The sequence below is a fragment of the Genypterus blacodes genome, unplaced genomic scaffold (genome assembly GCF_046128005.1).
Source record: "Genypterus blacodes isolate CSIRO-AG114 ecotype Tasmania unplaced genomic scaffold, CSIRO-AGI_Gbla_v1 ptg000029l_1, whole genome shotgun sequence".
In the NCBI taxonomy this organism is placed as follows: Eukaryota; Metazoa; Chordata; class Actinopteri; order Ophidiiformes; family Ophidiidae; genus Genypterus; species Genypterus blacodes.
Genome location: NW_027466842.1, coordinates 5,955,667 through 5,983,261, shown reverse-complemented (window position 1 = coordinate 5,983,261; position 27,595 = coordinate 5,955,667). Strand labels below are relative to the sequence as shown.

The 27,595-nt window shown below is 41.4% G+C and overlaps 2 protein-coding genes across 2 annotated transcripts; both read right to left on the bottom strand.

Moving 5' to 3' along the window:
• Positions 1 to 1,145: 1,145 nt before the first annotated feature.
• On the bottom strand, positions 1,146 to 5,090 carry LOC142994239 (uncharacterized). The gene is made up of 4 exons (XM_076144985.1): positions 3,647 to 5,090; positions 3,319 to 3,447; positions 3,132 to 3,208; positions 1,146 to 2,954 (listed from the first exon to the last, which is right to left on the bottom strand). Exons 1-4 carry the CDS (start codon positions 5,067 to 5,069, stop codon positions 2,871 to 2,873), a joined length of 1,713 nt encoding a protein of 570 aa, XP_076001100.1. The 5' UTR covers positions 5,070 to 5,090; the 3' UTR covers positions 1,146 to 2,870.
• Positions 5,091 to 8,690: 3,600 nt separating this feature from the next.
• Positions 8,691 to 26,643, bottom strand: LOC142994303 (uncharacterized). Its single transcript, XM_076145069.1, has 37 exons — positions 26,443 to 26,643; positions 26,183 to 26,241; positions 25,988 to 26,065; positions 25,097 to 25,308; positions 24,902 to 24,980; positions 23,940 to 24,337; positions 22,679 to 23,243; positions 22,338 to 22,534; positions 21,829 to 22,218; positions 21,138 to 21,430; positions 20,544 to 20,812; positions 20,171 to 20,239; positions 19,746 to 19,883; positions 19,385 to 19,635; positions 19,216 to 19,300; positions 19,039 to 19,110; positions 18,679 to 18,813; positions 18,339 to 18,595; positions 18,158 to 18,242; positions 17,805 to 18,050; positions 17,537 to 17,674; positions 17,033 to 17,289; positions 16,852 to 16,936; positions 16,428 to 16,739; positions 16,159 to 16,296; positions 15,635 to 15,891; positions 15,454 to 15,538; positions 15,030 to 15,341; positions 14,761 to 14,898; positions 14,254 to 14,510; positions 13,460 to 13,544; positions 12,217 to 13,377; positions 11,821 to 12,029; positions 11,541 to 11,697; positions 11,090 to 11,457; positions 9,556 to 9,685; positions 8,691 to 9,379 (listed from the first exon to the last, which is right to left on the bottom strand). Exons 1-37 carry the CDS (start codon positions 26,517 to 26,519, stop codon positions 9,225 to 9,227), a joined length of 8,199 nt encoding a protein of 2,732 aa, XP_076001184.1. The 5' UTR covers positions 26,520 to 26,643; the 3' UTR covers positions 8,691 to 9,224.
• Positions 26,644 to 27,595: the final 952 nt, after the last annotated feature.

Genomic DNA, 27,595 nt, shown 5'->3' with positions numbered 1-27,595 from the left:
TCTCAGAAATACTGTCTTATCAAGACTCATGACGAGTGGCTGGCTGGTTTACAGCGTGCCTTTCCTAAACTGGTCTAGTGGCTGCCCCTCACTCTTTCCATCTGCTATCCTTCCTCAGCAACGTTTATCCCTCTTCTGTTGTCGTTGGATTTAGTTTGCTTCTTATTTCCGTCAAGATTCTCCACATCTGCAGCTCTTCTGTCTTTCGATTTAGATATGGAAGGGATGAACAAGACCTTCCTACTTTCTCTACTGTCCAGATGCCAGCAGATGATTTTGGAGGACACTAATACCAACAGCAGTAGGCACCAAAACGACAACACCACAGTGAGCCCTCTCTCCAGTGCCACTCTGGTGTCCACCATCTCTGATGCCAGGAAGACTTACGACAATGCTTACTTCTATATCCTCTTTGTCATGGTCTTCTACTCTTTCCTGGCATTGGGACTTTTCAATTGCTTCCTTCGCAACAAGGAAGAGAAAAAGGACCCATACGAGGAGTTCATAAGTCCGAAGCTGCCGTCGACACAAAAATTCAACACAGGCCACATGGCAGAGACGTTTTACTTTGAAGAGGAGTACAGCCTGTGAGCTACAGGGAAGGAGGGAGGGTTTGAACGCTGGGGGATGTTTTGACAGTCACCAAGCCAGAAAAACGTCAATGCGGACTGCTCAGGCAAGACCTGCTAGTGATTTTGCAAAACCTGTACTAAGTTCATTTTTCCCCTCTTCCCCTTCCATCTGACAATCAGAAATCTCACGCAAGCAGGCATGCAGGCAGGAGGAGACGGCTGCCTCTGATGATCTGAGAGAAGGGTGGAAACATGAAGAAGTGTGGGTCAATGGCAGGCCGGAATCTCCTCCTGTGAGGCCCAATCAGGATCAATAACACTGGGGCCTTCGACATCGCACACACCACAGGGAAGCAGGGATACCGCAACAGACTGAGGGTGTAGACAACATGGACACTGTGTGTGCGTGTGTGCGTGTGTGCGTGTGTGTGAGACAGAGAGGGGGAGAGAGTGTGTGTAGTGACCAGCCATTGCGTTCAATTTGATCTGATCTAATTCAATGAGATTCTTTTAAATTACTTTTCTTTATTCAAGCTGAAATAACTCACAAGATGTTATATTAGACTTGGAATATTATTTTTGTGAGAATCTGGTCATATCTTTAACAGCTTTTGTAGCAGTGTAACTTGATTCTTCATTCAGGACATTTTTAACAGTTGCCACAATATATGATTACAGAATAAACACGCACGCAAACAGCACATTTGAACAAAATGCATTTTGAAATGTAACTCAAATTGGTTATAATGAGCCAAAGCCTCATGCAATAGCCATTTGGTCAGTGTTGAGGACTGAGCGACATTCCTTTGACATTACATTGTAACTGATCTTTGGAGACTCAGTGTGGAGCTACGGGGCTGCTTCAACCTCTTGGTGACCCTGTAATGATCTGAGTTTACAAAGCTGTGGTGAAACGTGAACTCGAGACTCAGTGTGTAGAATTAACTTCAATTGAGCAGCAGGATTGTGGAGAGGAGCTTAAACAGAACACACGCTTCTGATTTGCACCACGCAGCACTAACATTACCTTAAGGAGAGGGAGACGACCCTTCAGATTAGCAGGCTGGCAAGTGAACAGGTAGGATCCACCACATGAATGAGAAAGGAAGGAAGGAAGGAAGGTAGGAAGGAAGGAAGGAAGCAAGGTAGGAAGGAAGGAAGCAAGAATGGAAGAAGGAGAAAAGAAAGAAAGAAAGAAAGAAAGAAAGAAAGAAAGAAAGAAAGAAAAGTAAAAATAAAATGCATTAAAGCAAAGATGACTTATGTGACACATTTACAATTCTGCATTAAGGTCCTCTTCCCAGTTTAATCCCTAAGGTCAAAGGTCAGGACTGACAATGCTTGTCTAATTTGAAGTGTCCGTGCTCCTAGAGGTTGTGCCGGTCCCTGAGGCCACTGGACCTGTTTCCTCTTCTTCCCTCATAATTAAATTATTGTCTCATCCTCTTGCCTTGAAGTGCCGGGGTCACCAGAAGTAGACCACATCAATGGCCAAACAACTCCACCTTGATCCATTTTTCAGCTGCTCCTTGCCTGCCTGCTCTAAACACACAATATGCTAGTCTAGGCAGTAGCAAACATCCTATACCTAAGTACTAAGTAAACATGCCATATCAATTCTCTATTACAAGTAAAATAGCTTCAGTAATTATGAAAAGTTATGAAAAAGAGGCCACCAGGGGCTCAACTGGTCAAAGTCCCAATCTCAAGGAAAAGTAACGAGGTACATTTTTACAAACATTTCTTATTTGAGCACAGTCGATATCCTTTTGTTTTCTTCTTTCACCTTGATAAATTCTCCTTAAGTCAAAGTGGAATGATCCTTGTCAGAGTATTATTAGTATTAGTATTAGAATGCAATAAAAGGTTTTCTGCCCAAGGATGTAACCAAATTTATGTCTCCATGGTAGTTTTCCATTAGAAAAAAGATCTTGAAATAGATAATAAAAAAAATTCTCCCCAAATTCTTTTCTTTAATGAAACTCTTTTGATAATGTTCAAAGTGCATTGTGCTATTGAACAAGTATTTTAATATAGAGTAGAAGTACCTGTGAAATGTATCTAATAGAGTACTTTTCTTTCCACCTTTGCTGTGACATCAAGAAGGGATGCCTGCTTGCTTTTTGCTGACAAAACTTATGCTTCAAGTCATTTTTATATGGAATGCTGGAATATGAACTGCTCATATGCACAGAAAAAGATTTTTTATCTTAAATTCATCATGTCTCCCATATTATAGCTGTACAGTCACAGCTAAATGTATTTTATGTGTGTACTCGCTGGAAAACAGACCACATCTCATGTGCGTGTGATGCTTCTGATCCTCAGGGTGCAGCCGTCACATTGCTCCTGTTGGAGGAGGGCTCCATTCTGAGACACAAACTATGAAGACAGAGAGAAAACACTCACTGAATAGGCATGGAAATATGTGTGTATAATGCATCATGGTTTCTTGTGACACTGTGACTTCATGTGACATGCACACACAGTGAGCTGTTTTTAGTTACACTGTGGGCTCTGTGGGACAGATTGTTAAGTATATTTGCAGATTGTACTTACATTAGATAAAGCCTGCAAAATAGCTTCCTCATTTTCCTCTGGACTGGATGAAACAGATACTTTGAAATGGACTATCACTGTTTGGACACATTAAAAAAATAAACAAATAAAGTACAGAATACTACATATATATACTACTTGTATATATATGTCATGTGTTTCACCAATATCATTGACTTTATTTTACCTTCATCTGGGCCGATGCCTGTGGTGGAATCTGTCATTTGTTCAGAAACTGTGAATATGCTACTATCTGCTGGTGAAGATGTGGTACTACTACCATCCAAAGTTGGAATGGTTTCTGTCCAAGTTGTCCCTGCCGAAGACAAAGAAATGTCCACAAATATGAGGCCATCAACTGCGGTTAAAGAAGGAAAAAAGGACCAACATGTGTTATTGCTCATACTTAGCAATAAGGCCATTGTTGACCCCAGTTCTGATACATGAATTATGTAACAACATGTTTTTTAATGATGGCAAATGTAATTAAAATACACATTTTTTTTTACTATTACCGATAGAAGTGGAGACTGCAGATGCTGACGATGTACTGTCCAGTACTGGCATAGATATAGTACTGGTGCTTGCTGTGTTGTAAACTGTAGTAGAAGGCGTTGATCCTGAAGTTGTGCTATCATCTGCAGGGGAAGATGTGTGGCTGCTGATTGTGGTGTCAAGCACAGAATCTGTGGATGCTGAGTCATCTACTGGCAGAGATGTCGTATGGTTGCTTGTGGTATTGAGCACTGAGGCCGAGACTGCGTGTACTGAGGTTGAAGTAACATCTACGTGTGTCGAGGTACTGCCGATGGTTGTATTGAGAGCTGAATTAGAGATTGTAGATGTATTACTGCTTATTGTGTTGGGTACTGCAGTAGATACTGGAGATGTACTACCATCTATTGGCATTGATGTATTATTGCTGCCTTTAACACTAGAAGTAGTATTAAAAGTGGATGCAGGGGTTCTGCTGCCATCTGCTGGTATAGATGTAGTACCGTCGCTTGTTGTCTCGGTGTCAGACACTGTGGATGTGGATGTTGTACTGGTATAAACGTTTGTTGGGGCACTGCTGATGGTTGCATTGAGATATGTGGCAGAGATTGTGGATGCAGTAGTTGTGAAGTTATCTGTTGTAGATTTTAAAGTTGTATTGTCAACCACTGGAGTCGATGTAGTACAATTGATTGTTGTATTTAGCGCTGTTGTAGAAACTGCAGACATTGAAGTTGTATTGTCAACTACTGGCGCTGATGAAGTACTGTTGATTGTTGTGTTGAGTGCTGTTGTAGTAACCGTAGATATTGAAGTTGTATTGTCAACTACTGGCATTGATACAGTACTGCCGCTTGTTGTGTTGAGTGCTGTTGTAGAAACTGTGGATGTTGAAGTTGTATTGTCAACTACTCCCATTGATGTAGCACTGTTGATTGTTGTATTGATGGCTGTTGTAGAAAATGTGAAGGCTGAAGTTGTGTTGTCAACCACTGATATTGTCGTATTACTATCGCTTGTTGTGTTGAGAGCTGTTGTAGAAACTGTGAATGTTGTAGTTGTATTCTCAAGTACTGGCATTGATGTAGTTGTATTGCCACCTACTGGCATAGATGTAGTACAGTTGATTGTTGAATTGAAAGCTGTTGTAGTAACTGAGGATGGTGAAGTTGTATTGTCAACTGCTAGCATTGATGTAGTTGTCTTGTCAACTGCTGGCATTGATGTAGTACTGCTGCTTGTTGTATTGAGAGCTGTTGTAGGAGCTGTAGATGTTGAAGTTGTATTGTCAAGCACTGGGATTGATGTAGTACAGTTGAACGTTGTGTTGAGCGCTGTTGCAGAAATTGTGGATGGTGAAGTTGTATTGTCAACTCCTGGCATTGATGTAGTTATATTGTCAACTCCTGGCATTGATGTAGTTATATTGTCAACTGCTGGCATTGTTGTAATTGTCTTGTCAACTGCTGGCATTGATGTAGTACTGCTGCTTGTTGTATTGAGAGCTGTTGTAGGAGCTGTAGATGTTGAAGTTGTATTGTCAAGCACTGGGATTGATGTAGTACAGTTGAACGTTGTGTTGAGCGCTGTTGCAGAAATTGTGGATGGTGAAGTTGTATTGTCAACTCCTGGCATTGATGTAGTTATATTGTCAACTCCTGGCATTGATGTAGTTATATTGTCAACTGCTGGCATTGTTGTAATTGTCTTGTCAACTGCTGGCATTGATGTAGTACTGCTGCTTGTTGTATTGAGAGCTGTTGTAGGAGCTGTAGATGTTGAAGTTGTATTGTCAAGCACTGGGATTGATGTAGTACAGTTGAATGTTGTGTTGAGCGCTGTTGCAGAAATTGTGGATGGTGAAGTTGTATTGTCAACTCCTGGCATTGATGTAGTTATATTGTCAACTCCTGGCATTGATGTAGTTATATTGTCAACTGCTGGCATTGTTGTAATTGTATTGTCAACTGCTGGCATTGATGTAGTACTGCTACTTGTTGTATTGAGCGCTGTTATAGAAACTGTGGAGTTTGAAATTGTATTGTCAACTACTGTAATTATTGTAGTTTTGTGGCTTGTTGTATTGTACGCTGTTGTAGGACTGAGTACTGAAACAGAGACTGTTGGGGCTGTGCTTGTACTGTTATCTCCTGACATGGAGGAATTACTGCCTCTCGTCGTATAGAGCATTGTAGCAGAGATAGTGGATGCTGAGGTTGCACTGTCATCTAATAGTGCAGATGTATTCCTTGTGCTTGTTATATTGGTCACTGAAGCAGAGACTGTTGTTTCTGAGGTTGTGTTGTTTACAACCGGTATATTACTGCTGTTTGTTGGATTGGATGTTGGTGCAGTGGTGATATCTGCCATTAAGAAGAAAGGTTAAAACAACAATTATCTTTGCTTAGAATGCTTGTGACTGTGTGTCCCAAATTTACATCATTACATTACTTACTGGGATGGCAAGTAGACATGTAGTCTGGGCAGCAGTCATTGAACTTGTTACAAGAAATGTCACAGAAACATCCTCGGTAACAACTGCTGTTTTGACCAGTGCAGCATACTAATGGCGGACCCAGACAGCCTTGAAAACACATAGCAGAGGTAGGACTCAAACTATAAGATCAATACTGTACTGCACAATCCATCCATCCATTATGTATCAGTGCTTATCCACTAGTGGGTCGTGGTCGTGGGGTACCCTGACAGCGAGGGCAGGGTACACCCTGGACAGGTCGCCAGTCCATTGCAGGGCACACATAGACACAAACAACACTCACTCTCACATTCACACCTACGGACCAAGGCAGGAGAGAGCCCACGGAGACACAAGGAGAACATGGCCCTGGTCTCTTGCCCACAACCTTCTTGCTAACCACTGCACCACTGTGTATTGCACAATATTTCTTAAAAATCAATGACAAGCAACTTACTCCGTGAAATGCCGACAGTAGTAACAGGTACTGCCAATGATGGAATTGAAGTGGTGGTGATGTTTGAAGGTTCTGGCCTGGATCGAATGGGAGGGGTGGTGATGTTCGAAGACACTTCCCTGGACGGAATTGAAGTGGTGGTGATGTTTGAAGGCATTTCCATGGGTGGAATTGGAGTGGTGGTGATGTTTGAAGGCATTGCCGTGGATGGAATTGGAGTGGTGGTGATGTTTGAAGGCACTTCCGTGGATGGAATTGGAGTGGTGGTGAAGTTTGAAGGCACTTCCTTGGATGGAATGGGAGTGGTGGTGATGTTAGATGAAGTGTTAAGGGTATCTCCTGGAAGAGATACAATTTCATATGAGTTCAGGAAAAACAATGAAAGTAAATCAAATTAAAATGTTTTCTTTCAAATGTAACACAAATAGATGTCAGAAAAGTTGACCCTCTCCACACACACAATGGTAAAATTTCAGGTTTGACATTTCACAGTAAAGAAAACAAATGCTTGTTCTGAAACTCAATACTGGTTCAGTCTACCTTTCCAAAATTAAATCCATGCCAAGCCAAAATGTTATTCTCTGTCAGTGTTAGCGCTCTAAATATCTTTCTATATTTCTATATAAATATCTATCTATTAATGTTCAAGGTACGAAATAAATGTCTGATTGGTAATCGATTGATAATAGTGAGCGCCGAAGAGGAATAATTGGTTTGATGGGGTATGAGCAATAATTGGTTTGCGTTGTAAGACTTTGTTAGCTCCCAAATTGTCTGATGGACTAGGCATTTATTAGATGTAGGCTTTGTGAAACCACCTTCTTTATTTTCTATTTTCTGTCTGCGTATAAGTGTTATTTTGAAATGATGAAGAATGATTGTACACTGCCCATCCATCAATGCAGGTTGTGCGATTTTAAAATGTGAATTGATATGTACATGTGCTTAATAAATAAACATAACGCAGTTTGAAATGAATTAATTTAGCACTTAGACAACATAACTCAATCTGTTTCTGAAAGGCCTGGTCATCCTACATAATAATGTTACGTAACTGTGGAAATGGTGTTAATGTTACACAATTAAAAATAGTAATATTTGAGTATTTATATATGAGTACTTGGCAATTAAATTGATTTCGTAAGCTGTCCCTAGAACAATAACAAATAACTTGTTATTGTTACAGAATATGATATAATTTCGAAGTGTTTCTTCTACTCTAATTATTCACTGTTTTGGTTGAGTTGTTTTTTTCAATTGATTACCAAAGACATTGTGGTTTAAAGCCACCTGAATATAAAGTGTGTTGATGCTTCACTTACCATTGCAGGCAGGTAGTAAACACATCAGGACAAAGTAATGCTCCATAAACCAACCCATGCTTCTATGTGAGTGCTAAGTCTAACTCAGGCATATTTATAGATAAGCATCAGCATCATAGACACAAAGACACACACATGCCCACGGAAGCACACTCAAGGTATGAACAACTCCCTTGTCTGTCAAATACAGTCAGCTTCCTTGTTCTTATACAGTACATCTTCCTATTACTGATTTGTCATGCTTGCTGTCTCTGGTAGATAATTGCTGATAGACAAAGTTATGTTGTCGTGGCTCCACTGGGGATTCCATTGACGAGATAATGTTTAAACACACACTGATGCCGACACCTGGAATGACACCTGGTGCCGCCACTGCAATAACGCTGTCTGGCCAGACACTACTCCTTTGTCATCCATAGGTAGTGGTATGATTCACCACACTCCATTTTGATCTGCTAAGTCACTCTCAGTCCTTAAAAAACCCGGTTAGATCCAACTCTTTTGTGAACACTTTCACATCTATTGACAGGTGTAACAATTATCTATCTACAAACTTTAACATATCTTTAACAAAAATATGTTAAAGAATCTCTCTGTCTCCATTCTCTACCTGTCTCCATTCACTACCTCTTGGCACCTGTGTCCTGCCTGACTAGAACATAGCTTCATGGCACTTACTCCTGTTGCTCTTCTGACAAGATACTAGCTTGTGTTCTCATGTGTCGTCACTCCTAAAAAACTGAACGTCGAATGAGTAAACGGAAATTATTCATCAGTACAAAGAAGACCCATTCCAAAACCTGCCAACCAAATTGTATGTATTTATTCAAATTATGTGTTGTTACAGAGCAGTCATTAGAAAATAGACAGTGACTAATCATGTGTGCAAGAGTATGAATAAATAGTAAAGCAGTAGTATGGCAGTGACACAAAAGAAGAAGTATGATAAGTGCTGTGTTTTACAATTGATAGACAGTTGAATCATTTCATGACAAAAATAGAGAGATTTCAAAAACACAGAGACAAAAAACTGTCAAGTTGCTGTTTCAGATGCACAGTGGACATCATATTTTTGAAGGAAAAACAAATCCTGGAATAGTGTAGTTGCAATAAATGCTTTTACTGCGGTATGCAGGAGCAAACACAAGTTAATACATTTTATTTTTTCTGCTGATAAACTGGAGCAAGAACAACTGCATAGGATTTCTACTTCTAAGATAGAAATTTAACAATTACTGTTTGTACAGTATTTAAACCCAACAAATAGCGTGATTAAAGTCTCTCTACTGTACTTAAAACAAGTGGTGATGGATCTGTTTTCCATCCTTACATCCATTCGATGATCAGAGGTTCTTTTTCACTCTCCAGCTATCTCCAAACTCTTGAACATTCCTGGCCTGGGTACCATCTGGCTTCATCATGTCATTCTTTCGTTTACCGTCAAAGTTTCCACACAGACCCCTGACCTTGTCTCTATATATGTGTGGTAGAATGATCTCTGCAGGAAAAACATAAAAAAAGTCACTTCATCCATTTAGAACTCATTCATCAGCATCAATGAATGAAAAAAATTCAGATTTCATGATAAGTCATGAATCCTACGTGTTCACCTGTCCTGGGACTACTGTTAATATTGAAAGTACACTTTATAGTGTGAATGTAAAAATGAGTTACCTGCTGTACTACGTCCATCAAACTTCACTGAGAGTCCAAAGTCTGTCTTCAGGTAGATACGAGAGGAACGCTCTCGGATGGTCAACCCACCAGTCGGTGAGACAGGAGTATTAGTTTTTCTCCCATTAAGCTTGAAGGAGAGAGAGGAAATTTATATTGTTTAAATATTAATTATGTCAAACATACAGAGCCTCTATTTACTCTTTTGTGCGTTCTACATTAATAGTTAATAATTAACGTAGAACAAGACACTGGGTAGAGGGCACATGATGGCTCAGCCAGTAACAAGCAGGGCATTTGGCCTGACTAAAAATGGAGTTGGAATAACCAGATATGACAATCAAATGTCCCACTAAATTGACATGAGGGCACAATATATGTATAACATACAAAGTGTTTAATTAAGGCACCGATATATCTTGGTTGTCATGCTGCGGTATCGTCTGGTTTCCTGTTTTATTTTGTTCTCCTGTGTGCTCTCATTTCTGTAAACTTCCTGCCCTTGTGTATCTCCTGATTCTTTGCCCCTCCCTTATTGGTTTCACCCGTCCTTGATTAGTTTCCTTTGGTTCAAGTATACAGTATATGCATCCATTTTCCAATGTCCTTTGCCAGCGTATCTTGAAGTATTATGTCTCTGTATTGTAGCAAGTCTGTTGTCGTTCTTGTTCTCTTATCTTCCTGTGGTGTTCCTTGTCATTTTTGCTCCTGAGATTCATCCCATTTCTCATTTTGCTCCTTGTCTCCTTGCTGGATTCCCCATTGTGTTCCTCTATTCCTCATTTGTTCCTTGATCTGTTTTCTTCTTTTGTGCTGTGTAACTTCTGTATTTCTGCCATGCAAGTCTATTCATTCGTGTTTTACCTTTTTGTAAGGATTGCTTTTGCCTGCCTGATTTTTTGATTATTGTATGCTTGGTTATTTTTAGTTCTGGACTATTTATGCGCTTTGACTTTTAGCTGCTTGTATTTGCTTTCCCCCCTTTTTTTGTTGCTCCCATTGAACTAGTTAATAGAGACTGCTTCTTGAACTTAATTTTGTGCCCTGCATCTGAGTCCTCAACCTTTCTCTCTCTAGTTTCTCCTAGTAAATTGTGAAATTGGTTGAGAAAAGCTTCCAAAAAAGGGGCAGTTGGACATGCCGCTAAAGGGCAAGAGTGACACCAGTACATGCATTAATATTGGTTTTCAAAGGAGAAGTGTATTATATTATAAAGACCCTTTGGCTCCCCACAGCGTTACACAATAATGTTATTGGAATGTTATTTGATTTGACTGAACTCTATGCACATGGCGAGTTATCTTCAGAATGTGGATAATATATGAAAGGTTATATATTTTAATCTGGTTACGAGCCATCTGCTTCCTTTTTGTAGAAGGTGCTATCTCTCGCTCCCTCTCTCTTACACACACACAAACATAATATGAAGGATCATTGGTTAGGTCCCTTGGTGCAACAGCAAATGTTTGTGAGCTGTTTTTGCTGCTGAAAGAATGTGAGGAAGGCAATATATTATAAAGTATCTCATACTTACAAAAAGTCTTCGATTCTCCTTGAACTCCACTGTTTGATTGTACACTCTGATCTTAAGCTCTCTTAATCTGTGGTGTTTCTCGTGTGATTCACTCTCATCACTATCATCATCATCATCATCATCATCATCATCACGCCGTTCTCTGCTGTTTTGGTGGCTGTCATCTTCTTCACTGCTTTTATCATGATGGCTGTCATCTTCTTCATCTTTAATATGTGTGTTGATGCCTTCTATGTACAGTTCTGGAAGGTTATTGAGCAAGTTGGTGGTCTGAACAAGCACATATGAGTGTTCACCCTCAAAGTCATGCTTCATGTTATCAAAGGTTCTGTACTCGGGGTCTCTTTCAATGGTGCACTCTGTGAAATCTGTTGAGCAGCAGACACAATGGTTCAGTGAATAGGACACGTTGCATGGATATGACACATGACAGTGATTCTGTGACATTTACCTGCAGGCTTGCAGTAATACTGGCCCTCCATATTTGGAAGGCAGACAGAATTTCCATCACACTCATCTTCATCATCACAGTCGATCTTTCCCACGCCATCGTCTTTCTCACATTCACATTTCTTACTACAGTGACTGGTGTACCACACCTCATTAAACTGTAGAGAGAAGTAGAGTCACCATAATGCGCTTTCCAGCATAAAAGTCATTAATGCATATTATCTTGTTGATCTGTTCGAATTGCTCTCAAACATTTCTATATTTGTAACTATGTCACTTACATTGTATTTGTTGCCATTCCTGTCCACACATCCACACTGCTGGATAGGCACACAAACCCTCTGTCTTAGCACAAAGCCTTCATTACATTTACATCCCTGGATACAAGGTTCATCTTCATTGCAGCCAGGTGGACCATACAAGTGTTTACAAGTTGGTGTGCAGGCAGAGATACAAGTGCTGTAGTGACTGTTCCTTGGACAAGAGGGAGCTACACAGGGAAAGAGAGGAAATGTACTTATGTGCATATACTGTACAAGCATTTAATAGAGAACTGAAATAGTAAGATAGATATAGTAAGAACTGAGGCAATTCAACGTTATCTGTGTTTATCACTGCATTACTGCAAATGAATGTCCATGCTTACAATATTTCAAAAAGGAAAATGTTTATCTTACTTGGCACAGGTGTACTGGGTGGCTGTGGCCTAGTGGTTGTAGGTTGTGGTCCAGCTGTGGTTGTAGGTTGTGGTTCAGCTGTGGATGTAGGTTGTGGTCTACCTGTGGTTGAAGGTAGTGGTCTGCCAGTGGTTGTATACTGGGGTCTGCCAGTGGTTGAATACTGTGGTCTGCCAGTGGTGGTATGCTGGGGTCTGCCAGTGGTTGTATACTGTGGTCTGCCAGTGGTGGTATGCTGGGGTCTGCCAGTGGTTGTATACTGTGGTCTGCCAGTGGTGGTATGCTGTGGTCCACCTGTGGTTGTATGCTGTGGTCTGCCAGTGGTTGTATACTGTGGTCTGCCAGTGGTTGTATACTGTGGTCTGCCAGTGGTTGTATACTGTGGTCTGCCAGTGGTGGTATGCTGGGGTCTGCCAGTGGTTGTATACTGTGGTCTGCCAGTGGTGGTATGCTGTGGTCCACCTGTGGTTGTATGCTGTGGTCTGCCAGTGGTTGTATATTGTGGTCTGCCAGTGGTTGTATACTGTGGTCTGCCAGTGGTGGTATGCTGGGGTCTGCCAGTGGTTGTATACTGTGGTCTGCCAGTGGTGGTATGCTGTGGTCCACCTGTGGTTGTATGCTGTGGTCTGCCAGTGGTTGTATACTGTGGTCTGCCAGTGGTTGTATACTGTGGTCTGCCTGTGGTTGTATGCTGTGGTCTGCCAGTTGTTGTATGCTGTGGTCTGCCAGTGGTGGTATACTGTGGTCTGCCAGTGGTTGTATGCTGTGGTCTGCCAGTGGTTGAAGGTAGTGGTCTACCTGTAATTGTTGGCTGGGGCCCATTTGTTGTTGTTGGCTGTGGTCTACCAGTTGTTGTTGATAATGGCCCCTCTGTGTTTTGTGTTGAGGAATTAGGATTTGTTGGGGTAACCGGCTCTATGGTCCCCGAGACATCCGGATTTGTAGTTGTTGTAAGTATGGTTGTTGATGGTGTTGCAGTTGTTTGTGTGTCACAATCAGTTGTAGCTTCTGTTGTTGTGGTGCCTATTGTTGTCAGCATTGTTGTTGATTGCGGCTGTGGAGCAGTTGATGTTAGTGGTTGTGCAGTAGTTGTAGTGTTTGCTACAGGAACATCAGGGTTGGTTGTTGTAACTGGTCCAGGAGTTGTTGGCTTAACCAGATCTATAACATTGAACAGTCAAATCAGCTACATCAATTGTAGGTTTCATTGTATGAATGTATGTGAATAGAAACAAAGGCTTACCTGCACATCGCCCACGATGAAGTGATATATCATCAATGGCAATATCTGACTTATCATTTGAACCTCTGCGTCCCTCAAAAATGACCTAAAATAAAGATTTTTTAGGATAGAGATTACACAGATGTAGAAAATACTCGTACAGCATTTATTTCTAAGTGTAGGATTCTTAGCTTGTACGTTTTAAGATTTTTTTTAAGATTAAGTTTATTCATCATGTTGCATGCAATTCACACACAAATTACATGCAATTGAAATTTATCTTGCACCCCCTCTTACATACCACACACACAAACACATGGATTTCAGAGGGGGTGCAGGGCAGCCATTTTTCTGCGCCCATGGAGCAGGTGGGGGTTTGGTGCCTTGCTCATGTGCACCTCGGCAGTGCTCTGGAGGCAAACTGGCAACTCAACAGCTACCAGTCTGCTTGCTTGGTCCACACAGGGTACTCGAACTGGCGACCCTCCAGTTCCCAGCTGTCGACCCAGCAGACTGAGCTACTGCCGCCCACGTCACATCCCTTTACACAAACATAAGCTTCTTCCCTGTTCCAGCAAACACTATCAGCAAAATGGGGGCCGAGCGGCCCGGCGGGTCGAATCGGGCGGGCAGCATTGCGGCCGGGCGGGCCGGATCACCGGTTCCGCTTGCCAGATCTGCTCGCGGGCCGGACCAAATGGACCATATACGGCCCGCAGGCCTGAGGTTCCCCACCCTTGGCTTAAACAGACCTTTGTAGCTGCAAACACTAGTGTTACCCTGCAAGTGTACCTCTGATTTTATAAGTGACTTACATGAAAAGCTCCAGTTGTTGTGAAGTCCACCTGAGCAAGATGCCACACATTTCCTTGATCGTTCCTCTTCCACCAAACCGCATCAGCTAGTCTGTCTTGGAGCAAGTAAACATGCAGGCCCATTGTATCGGCGGAGCCGTACATATGGTACCAGAACTGCAGACACTGAGGACCAGGGTCAGAACACTCAGAGCTGATGAGACGAGCTGTATCTCCATGTGTCGCACTGTTGCCTTCTATGTAAAGATAGTGGCCATCTGGATAAGGAAATAAATGTTGATTGGGTTCAAGTAACAGACAGTGTGATATGTATGGCATAGAATAAAAAATCATTTTTTAAATTCTGGACAGCTGAATAAAATCAATCAATCATCAACCAAAGGGCGTGCTATAAATTTTTTAAGACAGTTTTACACAGTTATAGCATGTTGGTTAACAGGTTTTTCTTGGCATTGTGTCTGAAGGTTCATTGTGTCTGAAGGTTCATTGTGTCTGAAGGTTCATTACCTCCAGTAGTGTGATCTGAGGAAGGCCCTGTCATCATAGTAGGAGTAGAGCCACTATGCAATGTCCAGTCAAAGACATCAGTAGGCATCTGATTCCACGCACATAGATCTTGTTCAAAATCACAGTGCAGTTGACACACTGGCAAGAAAAAGAAACACATCCTTAGTCGACTGACCAAGAAATTCTGGAAATTGTGCAAAATGTGCAAAAAAATTTAAACTCTGAAGACTAAGTAAACCAACTGTTAGTCCTAAGTGCCACTGCAGTACCTGAGTGAGGAGGTGTTTGAGAAGTTTGTGTCCCATCTGGAGCATGAGTAACATTGTCATTACTAATGATATCTGTTGTTGCTTCCTCTATTGGAGGTAAGGTGACATTCACTATCGGGGGTTGAGATGTAACACTGGGCATAGCCGTTGGCAGAGGAGGACTTGGAGGATCCGTTGAGTTTAAATCAGGATTAGGGGGAATGGTTGAGTTTAAATCAGGATTAGGGGGAATGGTTGAGTTTAAATCAGGATTAGGAGGAATGGTTGAGTTTAAATCAGGATGAGGAGGAATGGTTGTCACCTCACCCAGACCTGCAAGAATGCAAAAATATTCACTGAAAGTTATCACGCTAAGTAGCATTAAAACAATCAAAACACCTAATAGTATGTATTTGTGCATGGATGATGTGCGCACTGTCCCTACCAGAGCATCGACCACGATGAAGCTTTACATCATCAATGGCCACATCAGATTGATCATTAGAACCTATGCGCCCTTCAATGATGATCTGAGTAAGAATAAAAAATAAATAATTAATACTGGAAAGATTGGTCATAGTTGCAATAAAATAAAACTAATTTAGTTCCTGCTGTAGCGAATTCACCTGGAAAGCTCCAGTTGTTGTGAAGTCCACCTGAGCAAGATGCCACACATTTCCTTGATCGTTCCTCTTCCACCACACAGCATCAGCTAGTCTGCCCTGGAGCAAGTAAACATGCAGGCCCATTGTATCGGCTGAGCCGTACATATGGTACCAGAACTGCAGACACTGCGGGCCAGGGTCAGAACACTCAGAGCTGATGAGACGAGCTGTATCTCCATGTGTCGCACTGTTGCCTTCTATGTAAAGATAGTGGCCATCTGGATAAGGAAATAAATGTTGATTGGGTTCAAGTAACAGACAGTGTGATATGTATGGCATAGAATAAAAAATCATTTTTTAAATTCTGGACAGCTGAATAAAATCAATCAATCATCAACCAAAGGGCGTGCTATAAATTTTTTAAGACAGTTTTACACAGTTATAGCATGTTGGTTAACAGGTTTTTCTTGGCATTGTGTCTGAAGGTTCATTGTGTCTGAAGGTTCATTGTGTCTGAAGGTTCATTGTGTCTGAAGGTTCATTACCTCCAGTAGTGTGATCTGAGGAAGGCCCTGTCATCATAGTAGGAGTAGAGCCACTATGCAATGTCCAGTCAAAGACATCAGTAGGCATCTGATTCCACGCACATAGATCTTGTTCAAAATCACAGTGCAGTTGACACACTGGCAAGAAAAAGAAACACATCCTTAGTCGACTGACCAAGAAATTCTGGAAATTGTGCAAAATGTGCAAAAAAATTTAAACTCTGAAGACTAAGTAAACCAACTGTTAGTCCTAAGTGCCACTGCAGTACCTGAGTGAGGAGGTGTTTGAGAAGTTTGTGTCCCATCTGGAGCATGAGTAACATTGTCATTACTAATGATATCTGTTGTTGCTTCCTCTATTGGAGGTAAGGTGACATTCACTATCGGGGGTTGAGATGTAACACTGGGCATAGCCGTTGGCAGAGGAGGACTTGGAGGATCCGTTGAGTTTAAATCAGGATTAGGGGGAATGGTTGAGTTTAAATCAGGATTAGGGGGAATGGTTGAGTTTAAATCAGGATTAGGAGGAATGGTTGAGTTTAAATCAGGATGAGGAGGAATGGTTGTCACCTCACCCAGACCTGCAAGAATGCAAAAATATTCACTGAAAGTTATCACGCTAAGTAGCATTAAAACAATCAAAACACCTAATAGTATGTATTTGTGCATGGATGATGTGCGCACTGTCCCTACCAGAGCATCGACCACGATAAAGCTTTACATCATCAATGGCCACATCAGATTGATCATTAGAACCTATGCGCCCTTCAATGATGATCTGAGTAAGAATAAAAAATAAATAGTTAATACTGGAAAGATTGGTCATAGTTGCAATAAAATAAAACTAATTTAGTTCCTGCTGTAGCGAATTCACCTGGAAAGCTCCAGTTGTTGTGAAGTCCACCTGAGCAAGATGCCACACATTTCCTTGATCGTTCCTCTTCCACCAAACAGCATCAGCTAGTCTGCCCTGGAGCAAGTAAACATGCAGGCCCATTGTATCGGCTGAGCCGTACATATGGTACCAGAACTGCAGACATTGTGGGCCAGGGTCAGAACACTCAGAGCTGATGAGACGAGAGGTGTCTCCATGTGTCGCAGTGTTGGCCTCGATGTAGACATAGTGGCCATCTGGTCAAGTGGGAGGAAAAAAAAGTTATTTGTGTCTTCTTTTTTGCAAACTTATACAATTACACAGACAAATCACTTTTTAAATTCTAAATGCTAAATTCTGGACAGCTGAACAAAATCAATCAATCATCAACCAAAGGGCGTGCTATAAATTTTTTAAGACAGTTTTACACAGTTATAGCATGTTGGTTAACAGGTTTTTCCTGGCATTGTGTCTGAAGGTTCTTTGTGTCTGAAGGTTCATTACCTCCAGTAGTGTGATCTGAGGAAGGCCCTGTCATCATAGTAGGAGTAGAGCCGCTATGCCATGTCCAGTCAAACACATCAGTAGGCATCTGATTCCACGCACATAGATCTTGTTCAAAATCACAGTGCAGTTGGCAAACTGGCAAGAAAAAGAAACACATCCTTAGTCGACTGACCAAGAAATTCTGGAAATTGTGCAAAATGTGCCGAAAATAAAAACTCTGAAGACTAAGTAAACCAACTGTTAGTCTTAAGTGCCACTGCAGTACCTGAGTGAGGAGGTGTTTGGGAAGTCCCATCTGCAGCATGAGTAACATTGTCATTACTAATGATATCTGTTGTTGCTTCCTCTATTGGAGGTAAGGTGACATTCACTATCGGGGGTTGAGATGTAACACTGGGCATACTCATTGGCAGAGGAGGACTTGGAGGATCCGTTGAGTTTAAATCAGGATTAGGAGGAATGGTTGAGTTTAAATCAGGATGAGGAGGAATGGTTGTCACCTCACCCAGACCTGCAAGAATGCAAAAATATTCACTGAAAGTTATCACGTAGCATTAAAACAATCAAAACACCTAATAGTATGTATTTGTGCATGGATGATGTGCGCACTGTCCCTACCAGAGCATCGACCACGATAAAGCTTTACATCATCAATGGCCACATCAGATTGATCATTAGAACCTATGCGCCCTTCAATGATGATCTGAGTAAGAATAAAAAATAAATAATTAATACTGGAAAGATTGGTCATAGTTGCAATAAAATAAAACTAATTTAGTTCCTGCTGTAGCGAATTCACCTGGAAAGCTCCAGTTGTTGTGAAGTCCACCTGAGCAAGATGCCACACATTTCCTTGATCGTTCCTCTTCCACCACACAGCATCAGCTAGTCTGCCCTGGAGCAAGTAAACATGCAGGCCCATTGTATCGGCTGAGCCGTACATATGGTACCAGAACTGCAGACATTGCGGGCCAGGGTCAGAACACTCAGAGCTGATGAGACGAGCTGTATCTCCATGTGTCGCAGTATTGGCCTCGATGTAGAGATAGTGGCCATCTGGTCAAGTGGGAAACAAAAAAGTTATTTGTGTCTTCTTTTTTGCAAACTTATACAAGTACACAGACACAGATTACTATCACCTCCAGTGTGGTCAGCAGAGGGCCCTGTCATCAGGGTGGGGGTGGAGCCACTCTGCCAAGTCCAGTCGAAAGCATCCGTCACCATCTGATTCCAGCTGCAAAGGTTGCTGGCAAAGCTGCAGTCGAAATTACAGACTAGAAGAGACACATTTGCAAATTAAGAAAAACCTCTAACATGAAGTAAATATTATGGCCATGATACAGCCTGCAAAAATTTCAGGTCATAACTTTTGTTTCCTGTTAGAAGTTAGCAGATTGAGTATTTAATAGGGAATACTTGTTCATTTGTAACCAGTTAATGACAAAGGTTGGCCATTTATGATTAAACAACTAACCCATAAAATCTTCCTTTGTACTTACTGGGTTGTGTAGGGAGGAATTCTGCAGTTGTGGGAGGAAGAGTAGTTACACTAACAAGTCCAGGGAAAATACCTATGGGAAGTGATTATTGACTGTTTATTAGACCATGACATTATTTAAACTATATTCTAATCAAATTTAAATCAATCAAATTTCTTTGTTAGAGTTCAGTGTTACCTGAGCATTTGCCAAAGTGGATGGAAATATCATCAATGGCCACATCTGATTCAGCGTTAGAGCCTCGTACTCCTTCCACTATGATCTGAAAGAGGGTACATGTGAGTGTGAAAAGGTGTGTAATATTTAACCAGAATATTTAAGGTCCGGTACACAATTTTAATTTTACTTGGAATGGTCCAGTGACATCAATATATCCTGGAAGCCATTCTGGTCCCTGACTGCTCTTCTTGGACCAGACTTTGGTGGCTCTATTCTCTTGGAGCAGGTAGATATTGAGGCCCATGGCGGTTGCTGAACCATACATATGATACCAAAAGTGGAGACAGAGAGGGCCAGTGTAATGGCACTTTGAGCTAATCAGACGGGCTGAGTCGCCATGGATAACACTGTCCCCCTCGATGTACATGTAGGACCCCTCTGGAGAAAAAAAGAATTGAGGATATAAATCATCATCAATCTCAAGCAATTTACAACTTATTATCGAATGCCATGGTAAGTGTTTCATTTAGATGAGAATTGCATGTTACCTCCAGTAGTGTGGTCTTGGTTTGGCCCAGTTTGTTTTGACGGGGTGGGGCCTGAATGTCTTGTCCAATCAAAACTGTCCTGTATGAGCTGCTCCCATCCACACAGATTTTTGTCGAAGTTGCAATTGAAAGGACACACTAGGTAAATGAACACAAAAAACACAATGAGTAATATAAACTCATGAATTGCAATTAATTAGATTTAACTATCCACGAAAAAATCTATTTAGACCTTATCTGGAAATGAATGTGACCTTACTTGCTGTAGGTCATTACAGTAATGTTAGTTGAAATATACAGTATACAATCTATAGCATTTAGAAGCAAGCTCATTTGATAGTTAATTTTTCCTTTAAGAATTATTTATTGGATGGTGTCGCTGATTGTGGAAAAAGCAAACATTTTTGCAGAAAACTTCTTCTTACAAGTCTGATCTGGCGTTGAAGAGCTAGAAGTTGTAGTTGGAGGAAGAGTTGGAAAGGTAGGAGGTTCAGCTGGAATAGACAAAATATAGAAGAAAACGGAAACAGACGTCATGAAAAGACGTTACTTCACTGTAATCAAAGAAAGGAGGGTTGAGTAAAATGTCAACTATTATTGGAACAGAGAAGAGATGTTTGAAAACAGCAAATAGAAGCGAATAGAAAAATATGGCGCAAAAAGAAAACACTCTATTTTTACTTATGTAAATAAAAGCAAATAATGAATCTACTAGTTAATTTAGATAAGTAGCAAGTCTACAGATCCTCTTACACAGAATTCTCAATCATCTTCACTGTGTTGTTATCAGACACTCACCACAGGCTGTGTCATTCTGCCAATAGGAGAGCTCCACCCCTGCAACTTCACATGCTGCCACGTATGACTCCAAAGATTCACACAAGGTGTGCTGGTCACCAAACGTGTCACAATAGTCATACACACAACTATTTATATAGGTGCTTGGGTGAATGGTTGCATGACAAGGCTTGAAAGCATCCCGCAGGATTGCAGAACACTTATCATAGGCTTCAGTCTCCTCCTCATAGGTGTCACAGGTTCTAGGATCATTTGGACGGGAAACACACCTAGAAAAAAGGGATAGAATACTTGCTGACTTCATTATTGACTAATCAATCATCTATCAGTGCCCAGTAATCACTTGTCTATCGAAGTTGGAGGTAGTTATCCTTGTATAATTGTGAGCCATATAAAGAAGAATGTCTGACCTGAAGTCAAAGTCTTAAAGTACGAGATGCAATATGCCTTCAAAAGAAAATTATGACTTGATGTTTTTAAAATGGAAAATATGTGGTATTACTGTTCAAGTAATCAAACTCATAAGGAGACTATTTATATGCAAATGACATTTTTGTTCTTGTACTCCTTTCCACGTGTTGTGAAAGGACTCACTCGTTGTTCCCTGGAACCTTCCAGCTGTCACCAAAGTCAAAGGCATTTGTGGCATTTGTCCCATCTGGTGATAAGAAGTCATCGCCCTGCCAAGCAGAGAAGGTGCCACACAGCCCCCACAGCTCATACAGGTAGTGCTCATCCACCTGCAGGAAGAGTCTGTTCTGCGTGTCTATTATCATCCTAAGGCCAAAGGTCGCCTCTAAGATAATGTACTGATTCCTCTTGTACACCCACAGTGAGCCATATGTGCCATTGGTGGAATAGGGAAGATTGACATGGCTGTTATGGACCTAAAGAGAGGACAATGAGATATGAGCATTATTTTTCATATTCCTGCTATTAATACTGCAACAGTAAGTCTGTTGAGCTATAAATAGTATCAGGCAGTGAAAATGGTGTCTGTGCAAAGTCAAATGGGTCAGTTATTATTAGCTTGTATATTACTGAAGTCAAAGATTAAACATAGCTGACTATCTTTGACCTGACACGGTTTAGGATCTCAATTGATATGTGTCCTCTGATACTGCAATCATTATGCAATTTCATTATTGAATTAGAGAAAACGCAGACCAGAAGTGCTATAATTAGCAGGAAATGTAATATCAGGTCAGATTGACAAAGACCTTTAAATGGTCATTTCACAGCAACACAAAGAATTTAGTACAACTGAAAGTGTTTTTATGCTTACATAGACCATTCCACTCTGATTCAGGGTCAGGTGCAGATCTTCAACCTGAAGAGCCACAGCCTCCAGCTTAGAGCGGCTAAAGTTCTGAAGTGGAGGGTACATGTTGTGTCCGGTCACAGTGAACTGGACTAAGCTTTCTTCTCCAGATGTGGTAGTCAGGATGTAATCGCAGCCCCCTTGAAAGTCGTAGGCGGTCTTGTCAAAGGTGATATAGTGAGGATCACCATACACCATACAGGTGGTGGGTTCAAAAGGGAAGCAGTCTTTGACCCCATCTTTGACCTTACATACTTCATTCTTGGCACAGCGTGTTTCAGTGCAATGCACAACATTATTACTCATGCACTGGCATTGCTGCAAACACTCTCCTTCCATGAATCTCGCTCCTCTCTGAAAGGGAAAAAGGCTATATGAAGATTATGAATACTGCAGAAGGGAATGTGTGTAATCATAACAACATTAGCATTACTGAATCTGAAAACATCCTGTTCGTAATCTACTCCCCTTACCTCAAAATGTTTGCCATTTATCCAGCATCCGCAGTGCTCTGCTGGGACACATCTACCACCACTGAGTTTAAACCCAGAGTCACACTCACATCGTTCCTCACAGCTTCCACACGATCCAACTAGATCCTGACTGGAGCACACCTCAGGACAGCCCTCAGCACATGAGTTATAGTGGCTGTTCTCACCACACTGAAGGGCTGAGAGGGACACAAGAGAAAACAGAAGTACATTGGTTTATTTGTTATTTTATCACACTATTAGTTGCAACTATTTCCCTTTTAACTCAATACAAAATAATAATTAAACAACAAAACAATGTAGGGAACAATAAAGTGACATACGGCAAAAGCTTGAGTTCCTCCACGAGGGTACAGCGACTCCAGCTTCCTGGCAGATATCAGCGTAGATCTGTAATGTCTCACACACCACTGCTGGATCACCATTAGAAGAGCACATGCCGGCCATGCAGCCCCTGAAGTAGCTTTCTGACCCCAGAACTGAAAGGCAACCAGAGAAAGGCCCAGTTGTGGACAGAAGTCCTCCACAGTTCAGCTCACTGGCGTACGCAGCCTCATCCAGTGGGTCACAGTGATGAGGAATTAGAATGGTTTCACAGGAAGAGGTACTTTCACCGAGCTGCCAGCTCTTGGCTAAAGCAGTGGCATCCGAAGCAGTTGTACCATCTGGTGTACGATAGTCATCTGTCCTAAGATGGTTAAAGTTGCCACACAAGCCGCATACTTTATCAGAAAAACTGCTTGGCAGGGTGACATGGACAGCACCAGCATTGTCATAGGAGACAGACAGGCCAAAGCTGGTCTGCAGTACAATTGCAGCACGGTTACTCTGAATCTTCATAGCACCACCATTGAGTCTCAGTGGAAGCTTCCTCCAAACGCCATTAACCTTGAGAAAAGTATTTAAAACTCCTTAGAAACTGTAAACATCCATATATTATCAATGTATGTGATGGTTTACATAACAGAGGTGTTCCAATAAGGCTGATAAGATCTGTGAAACGTCTAGAATTATGCAACTAAGCTGTGCACCTCAGCTTATCAGTTGAAGGGGGCTGCAGATATGGGAACAGCTCGATACACAGAAAAGCTTAACCTTCATTATAGTGAAACTAAACCAAAGTCGTAGGGGAATACATTTAAATTGTAATGGGAACATTTTTTTAATATAATATGTTAAATCTGTGCATAAGAATAGCGTTGTCTGCCTTAGCAGACTGTCTCCAATAGAAAATAGTCTTATAGTCTCTAAATGTGTGATATCACACTGATACACAGCTCAACCTGAAAATTAAATGCAAGGCTGCCAAAAATGTGTTTCTGGAGGAATGGTTACATTTGCTGTTTCATAATAACAAACTGTAAAATAAGGCTTATTTGTGGTGTTTTGACGCAGACATTATGTTAAGCAAAATCAATCAAAATTGGTCTCCCTTTAAGTGGAATGGCTTCTGGCTTGTAAAAAGCACAATATTTTAGCTTTGGGGACAATTGTTCATACTGGCAGATGGTGGAGGCATTAGTTATGACATACAGTACTTTATGTGCATTTCAATTTTGTACGGTGTCTTCCTTCCTGACTCACCACAGCACGGTGGGTCTGCCTCTCCAGCAGGGACACTTGGAGATTCCCAAGGCCCACATTGACCTGTTGTACAGTCGACACAGATGAGTTCCCATTCTGCCCATTGATCACATCCACACTGAACACTGGCAGAGCCTCAAAGGATGAGCAGGTCTTGGCAAGTACGTAGGTGCAGGGGGCCATGAAGCGGAACAGGGCTCCATCAAAACTGCTGCAGTCTGTGTGACTGTGTATAGTGCATGTCCCTGCGGTGGAGATCCCAGAGGAACTCTTCCTTTGTGGGCCACATATTTGGCCTTCAGGGCACTGAGAGGAAGAGCAGGAAAGCTGGCCAGCAGAACAAAGGCAATGTGTGGATTCATCTGTCCAGAATTCTGTGTCAGATTCACACTGTTGTCCTGTGGGGATGTGTGACAGGGAGGAAAAAAATCAATCACTTTCCACCTCAAAACAGAGTCTGTCTGTTCAGCTTTAATAAAGTATTGTGTTCAGTTATCCACCAATTCTACACACGAAACTCAGTTTGGTCATGAGGGGCAATATTTTTGTTTAATGGCTTTTATAAAGTACAATTTTAGCGCTGATGGTGCAAGAATACAAGTGTGAAAACTAAAGGCTGTTCTTGAACGTTTTGGGAATTCAACACTCAACTTCTAAGTATGGTCTTAGATCTCCCCCATGCAACCTTTAGAATTAACACAACGTAAGCCCAGCAATCCATCTAATGTTATATAAACTATAAGAGATCAGTGTCCCCTTAATGCATTCAATTTAATGGGATGACAATCTTATCTTTTCCATCTTTGAGCTTTGGAATGCGCTCGTGTGATATAAGATCTTTTGAAGGTGAAATGAAAGTCGTGGTGATAACGTTTATTACAAAAAGTAGCGCCATGTGCATTGTACATACTTATCTGTACATCATGTACAATATGACTAAGGAAAACTAAGGAAACACTTACCACACTGGCCTCTCCTCACTCCTATCAGCTTAGTAATCACCTGTCCTCCCGTAGACGCTTGGACAAATTCCAATACAACCTAATAAAAAAACAGCACATCCTCTTCAACATGGCACACAGCACTACAATCCCAAATGCAGTTAATTTACAGGTTAGAGGTTAAATATACAGTATATTCACTTTGTGGCACTTTACCTGGGCACCTTCTTCTGTAAGGTACAGAGGGACAAACACTTGTCTCCAAGCATCTCCGGCCAGGGCAGGTGAGGACCAGATTTCAATAAGTCCTGTGCTGCTTTTGAGCAGAACGCGAAGTTCAGATCCCTCAGCAGCAATTGGAGCCAAGTACCAAAACTCCAGACAGGCCTCACCCTGGAGACCTAGTGCACTGCTCTCCAAAGTGTTTACTATGACAGATTCAGGAGATAGGTAGACATAAAATGTGTAATGAATGAAGAAGCTTCTATCCACATCACAAACTGTGATTATGTAGTAGTTTCTACAGCGCAAATGTTCAATTAGCTCGACTCTTTCTTTCAGTTTGTTTTGATTACAGAATAAAGATGGTAACATATTCTCTCTCTCTTACAATAGAGCTTAGAAATGTAGCATAATTTCTATGACATCAAACATACGACACCATTCTCTCCTCTTTGTTATTCTAATAAAACTGCAAGTACATTCTACTCTGGTGTAATTATAATTAGATGCAAAATAGCTGGAGTGTTTTTCAACAGAATTTCAACCTCGAGTGTAGGTCCTCTGCTTTGATTGCCCCTGGGAGCTCACCAGGCTATAAAACATTATTAGCCTGCTTCAGATCAATTAGTGATATGCAGTAAGAAACAGACAGAGACACAGCCTGACAGATTACAGCAGAACTGTGGACCGATGATCCATGGCTGAAATACCGGAAAAGGGTGGGACAAATGTCCCACGACAAGTAATCTCTTAGTTCCCACATGAGGTCTTAATAAACCCGCACTGGCTCGATAACTAGACAAAACGAACACTTAAGGTTCCATTTTTAAATTGAAACAATAAGTTTCACTTTACTATTATCACAATAAATCACAACTGCTATACCTCCTGTTGATGGCTGGGTCCTTGTCCAGTCACACAACGGAGTGTTGTCATTGCTGTAGAAACACTGTGTCACATATTCTGTGGGTGAAAACAGAAGGATCATGCTTATTATAGTGAGAGTAATATCCTATATGAGAGTTATATGAGCAATACTACTAGCTGTCTTAGCATGTACAGTCTAATACTTTTGAATACCTGAATCCCCCCAGTCTGGTAGAGTAACTGATGGAATTCTGCTTTCAGCTGTGAGAGCTCTGAAGAAAAGCAACAACAACAGAGTCAACAATTCTTTCCACAATTTACTAATTAATCAATACTATGATTGACTTACATACATGGTACGAAAACTTTAAAACATGTCAAAAATCAAATTTTTATGATGCACCAAATTCACACCATTTGAATAATAACTTAAATTGGAGACAGCAGTAACACAAACTTATCTTGAGACTGACCTGCTTTCAATTCCTGTCTGAGATAGAAAAAGTAGAGCCAATGTGACCAGAATCTCTTTGTGCACCACTGCAGGCATGTCTGAAGCCTCAACAGAAGCCTCTCGGCCACCCTCCTGTTCTGTTTTAAAATAGCTACAGAGTGGACAAGCAGGAGCTGTAGTGGAGCCTCTCTGTTGAAGCACCACAGAGCTGTCCGCTTCCTATCACTTTCTCAGAGCTAAATAGTTATGGGCCGTTTATAGTTCCCACACCTGACCAGGTAACCCGAGCAGTGGGTGGAGAAAAGGACATGGGTGTAAAATGTTACAAAAGTGACGACAGCGGGCAAAAGAGTTGCAGCAAATGTTGATAGGCAAGGTCAAGGGACACAGATAAGTCCCACACACTTATGGTAGCGTCAGAAAAGCAGCGATAAGAGAGAACAATCACTTCAGAAGCATGAGTCTCATCCAGTGTGTGTCAACAGGGAGGGTGGACCCAAAACAAATATCAGAACCTGCACGCCATGAAGGAGATCTTTGTAAGAAGCCGAGGGGGCAGAGTTTGTGCCTGCTGGTAATAAAGAAGGGCGAAGCTGCTCTTATCTTACACAATCTCTACGTATCTTTGCCTGATTTCTTAACAGATTGCCCAGGTTCAACTTCAGGTATGCATAAGATGAGTGATGCATGTCAGAGGAAGTAAGTTACTCATAAACTGACCTGCGGCAATCTGTGGAGAGGGAAGTTTCGCTGTAACGGGAAGCAGAATTTATGTATCCCCACATACAGTACACTGTATCTGTGAAACAAATATCCGATTCAGTATTCCATTATTTCGTCACTCAAATGTACTAAACGTAGTTGCCACAAGTTACCTCCCTGATGATGACAGCAAGGGAGTTGTCTGTCTATTGATAAGGCAGATCACAAGGTCAGGCCGGTATAAATCATTTGTCAAAGTGGGGAACTAGGCGTCATAGTCAACCATTTCTTTGCAACTAATTGATCAAGACAGATATGATATGATATGATAAACAAAAAATAACTATGCTAAACATGTTAAAATTGAAGATGACGTTATTGTTAAAACGCTACTCAGTCACATCCATATAAATCCAAGAAGGTGCTGTTGCCCTTATACCTCTTTCACATCTTTTGCAGAGAAATGGAAG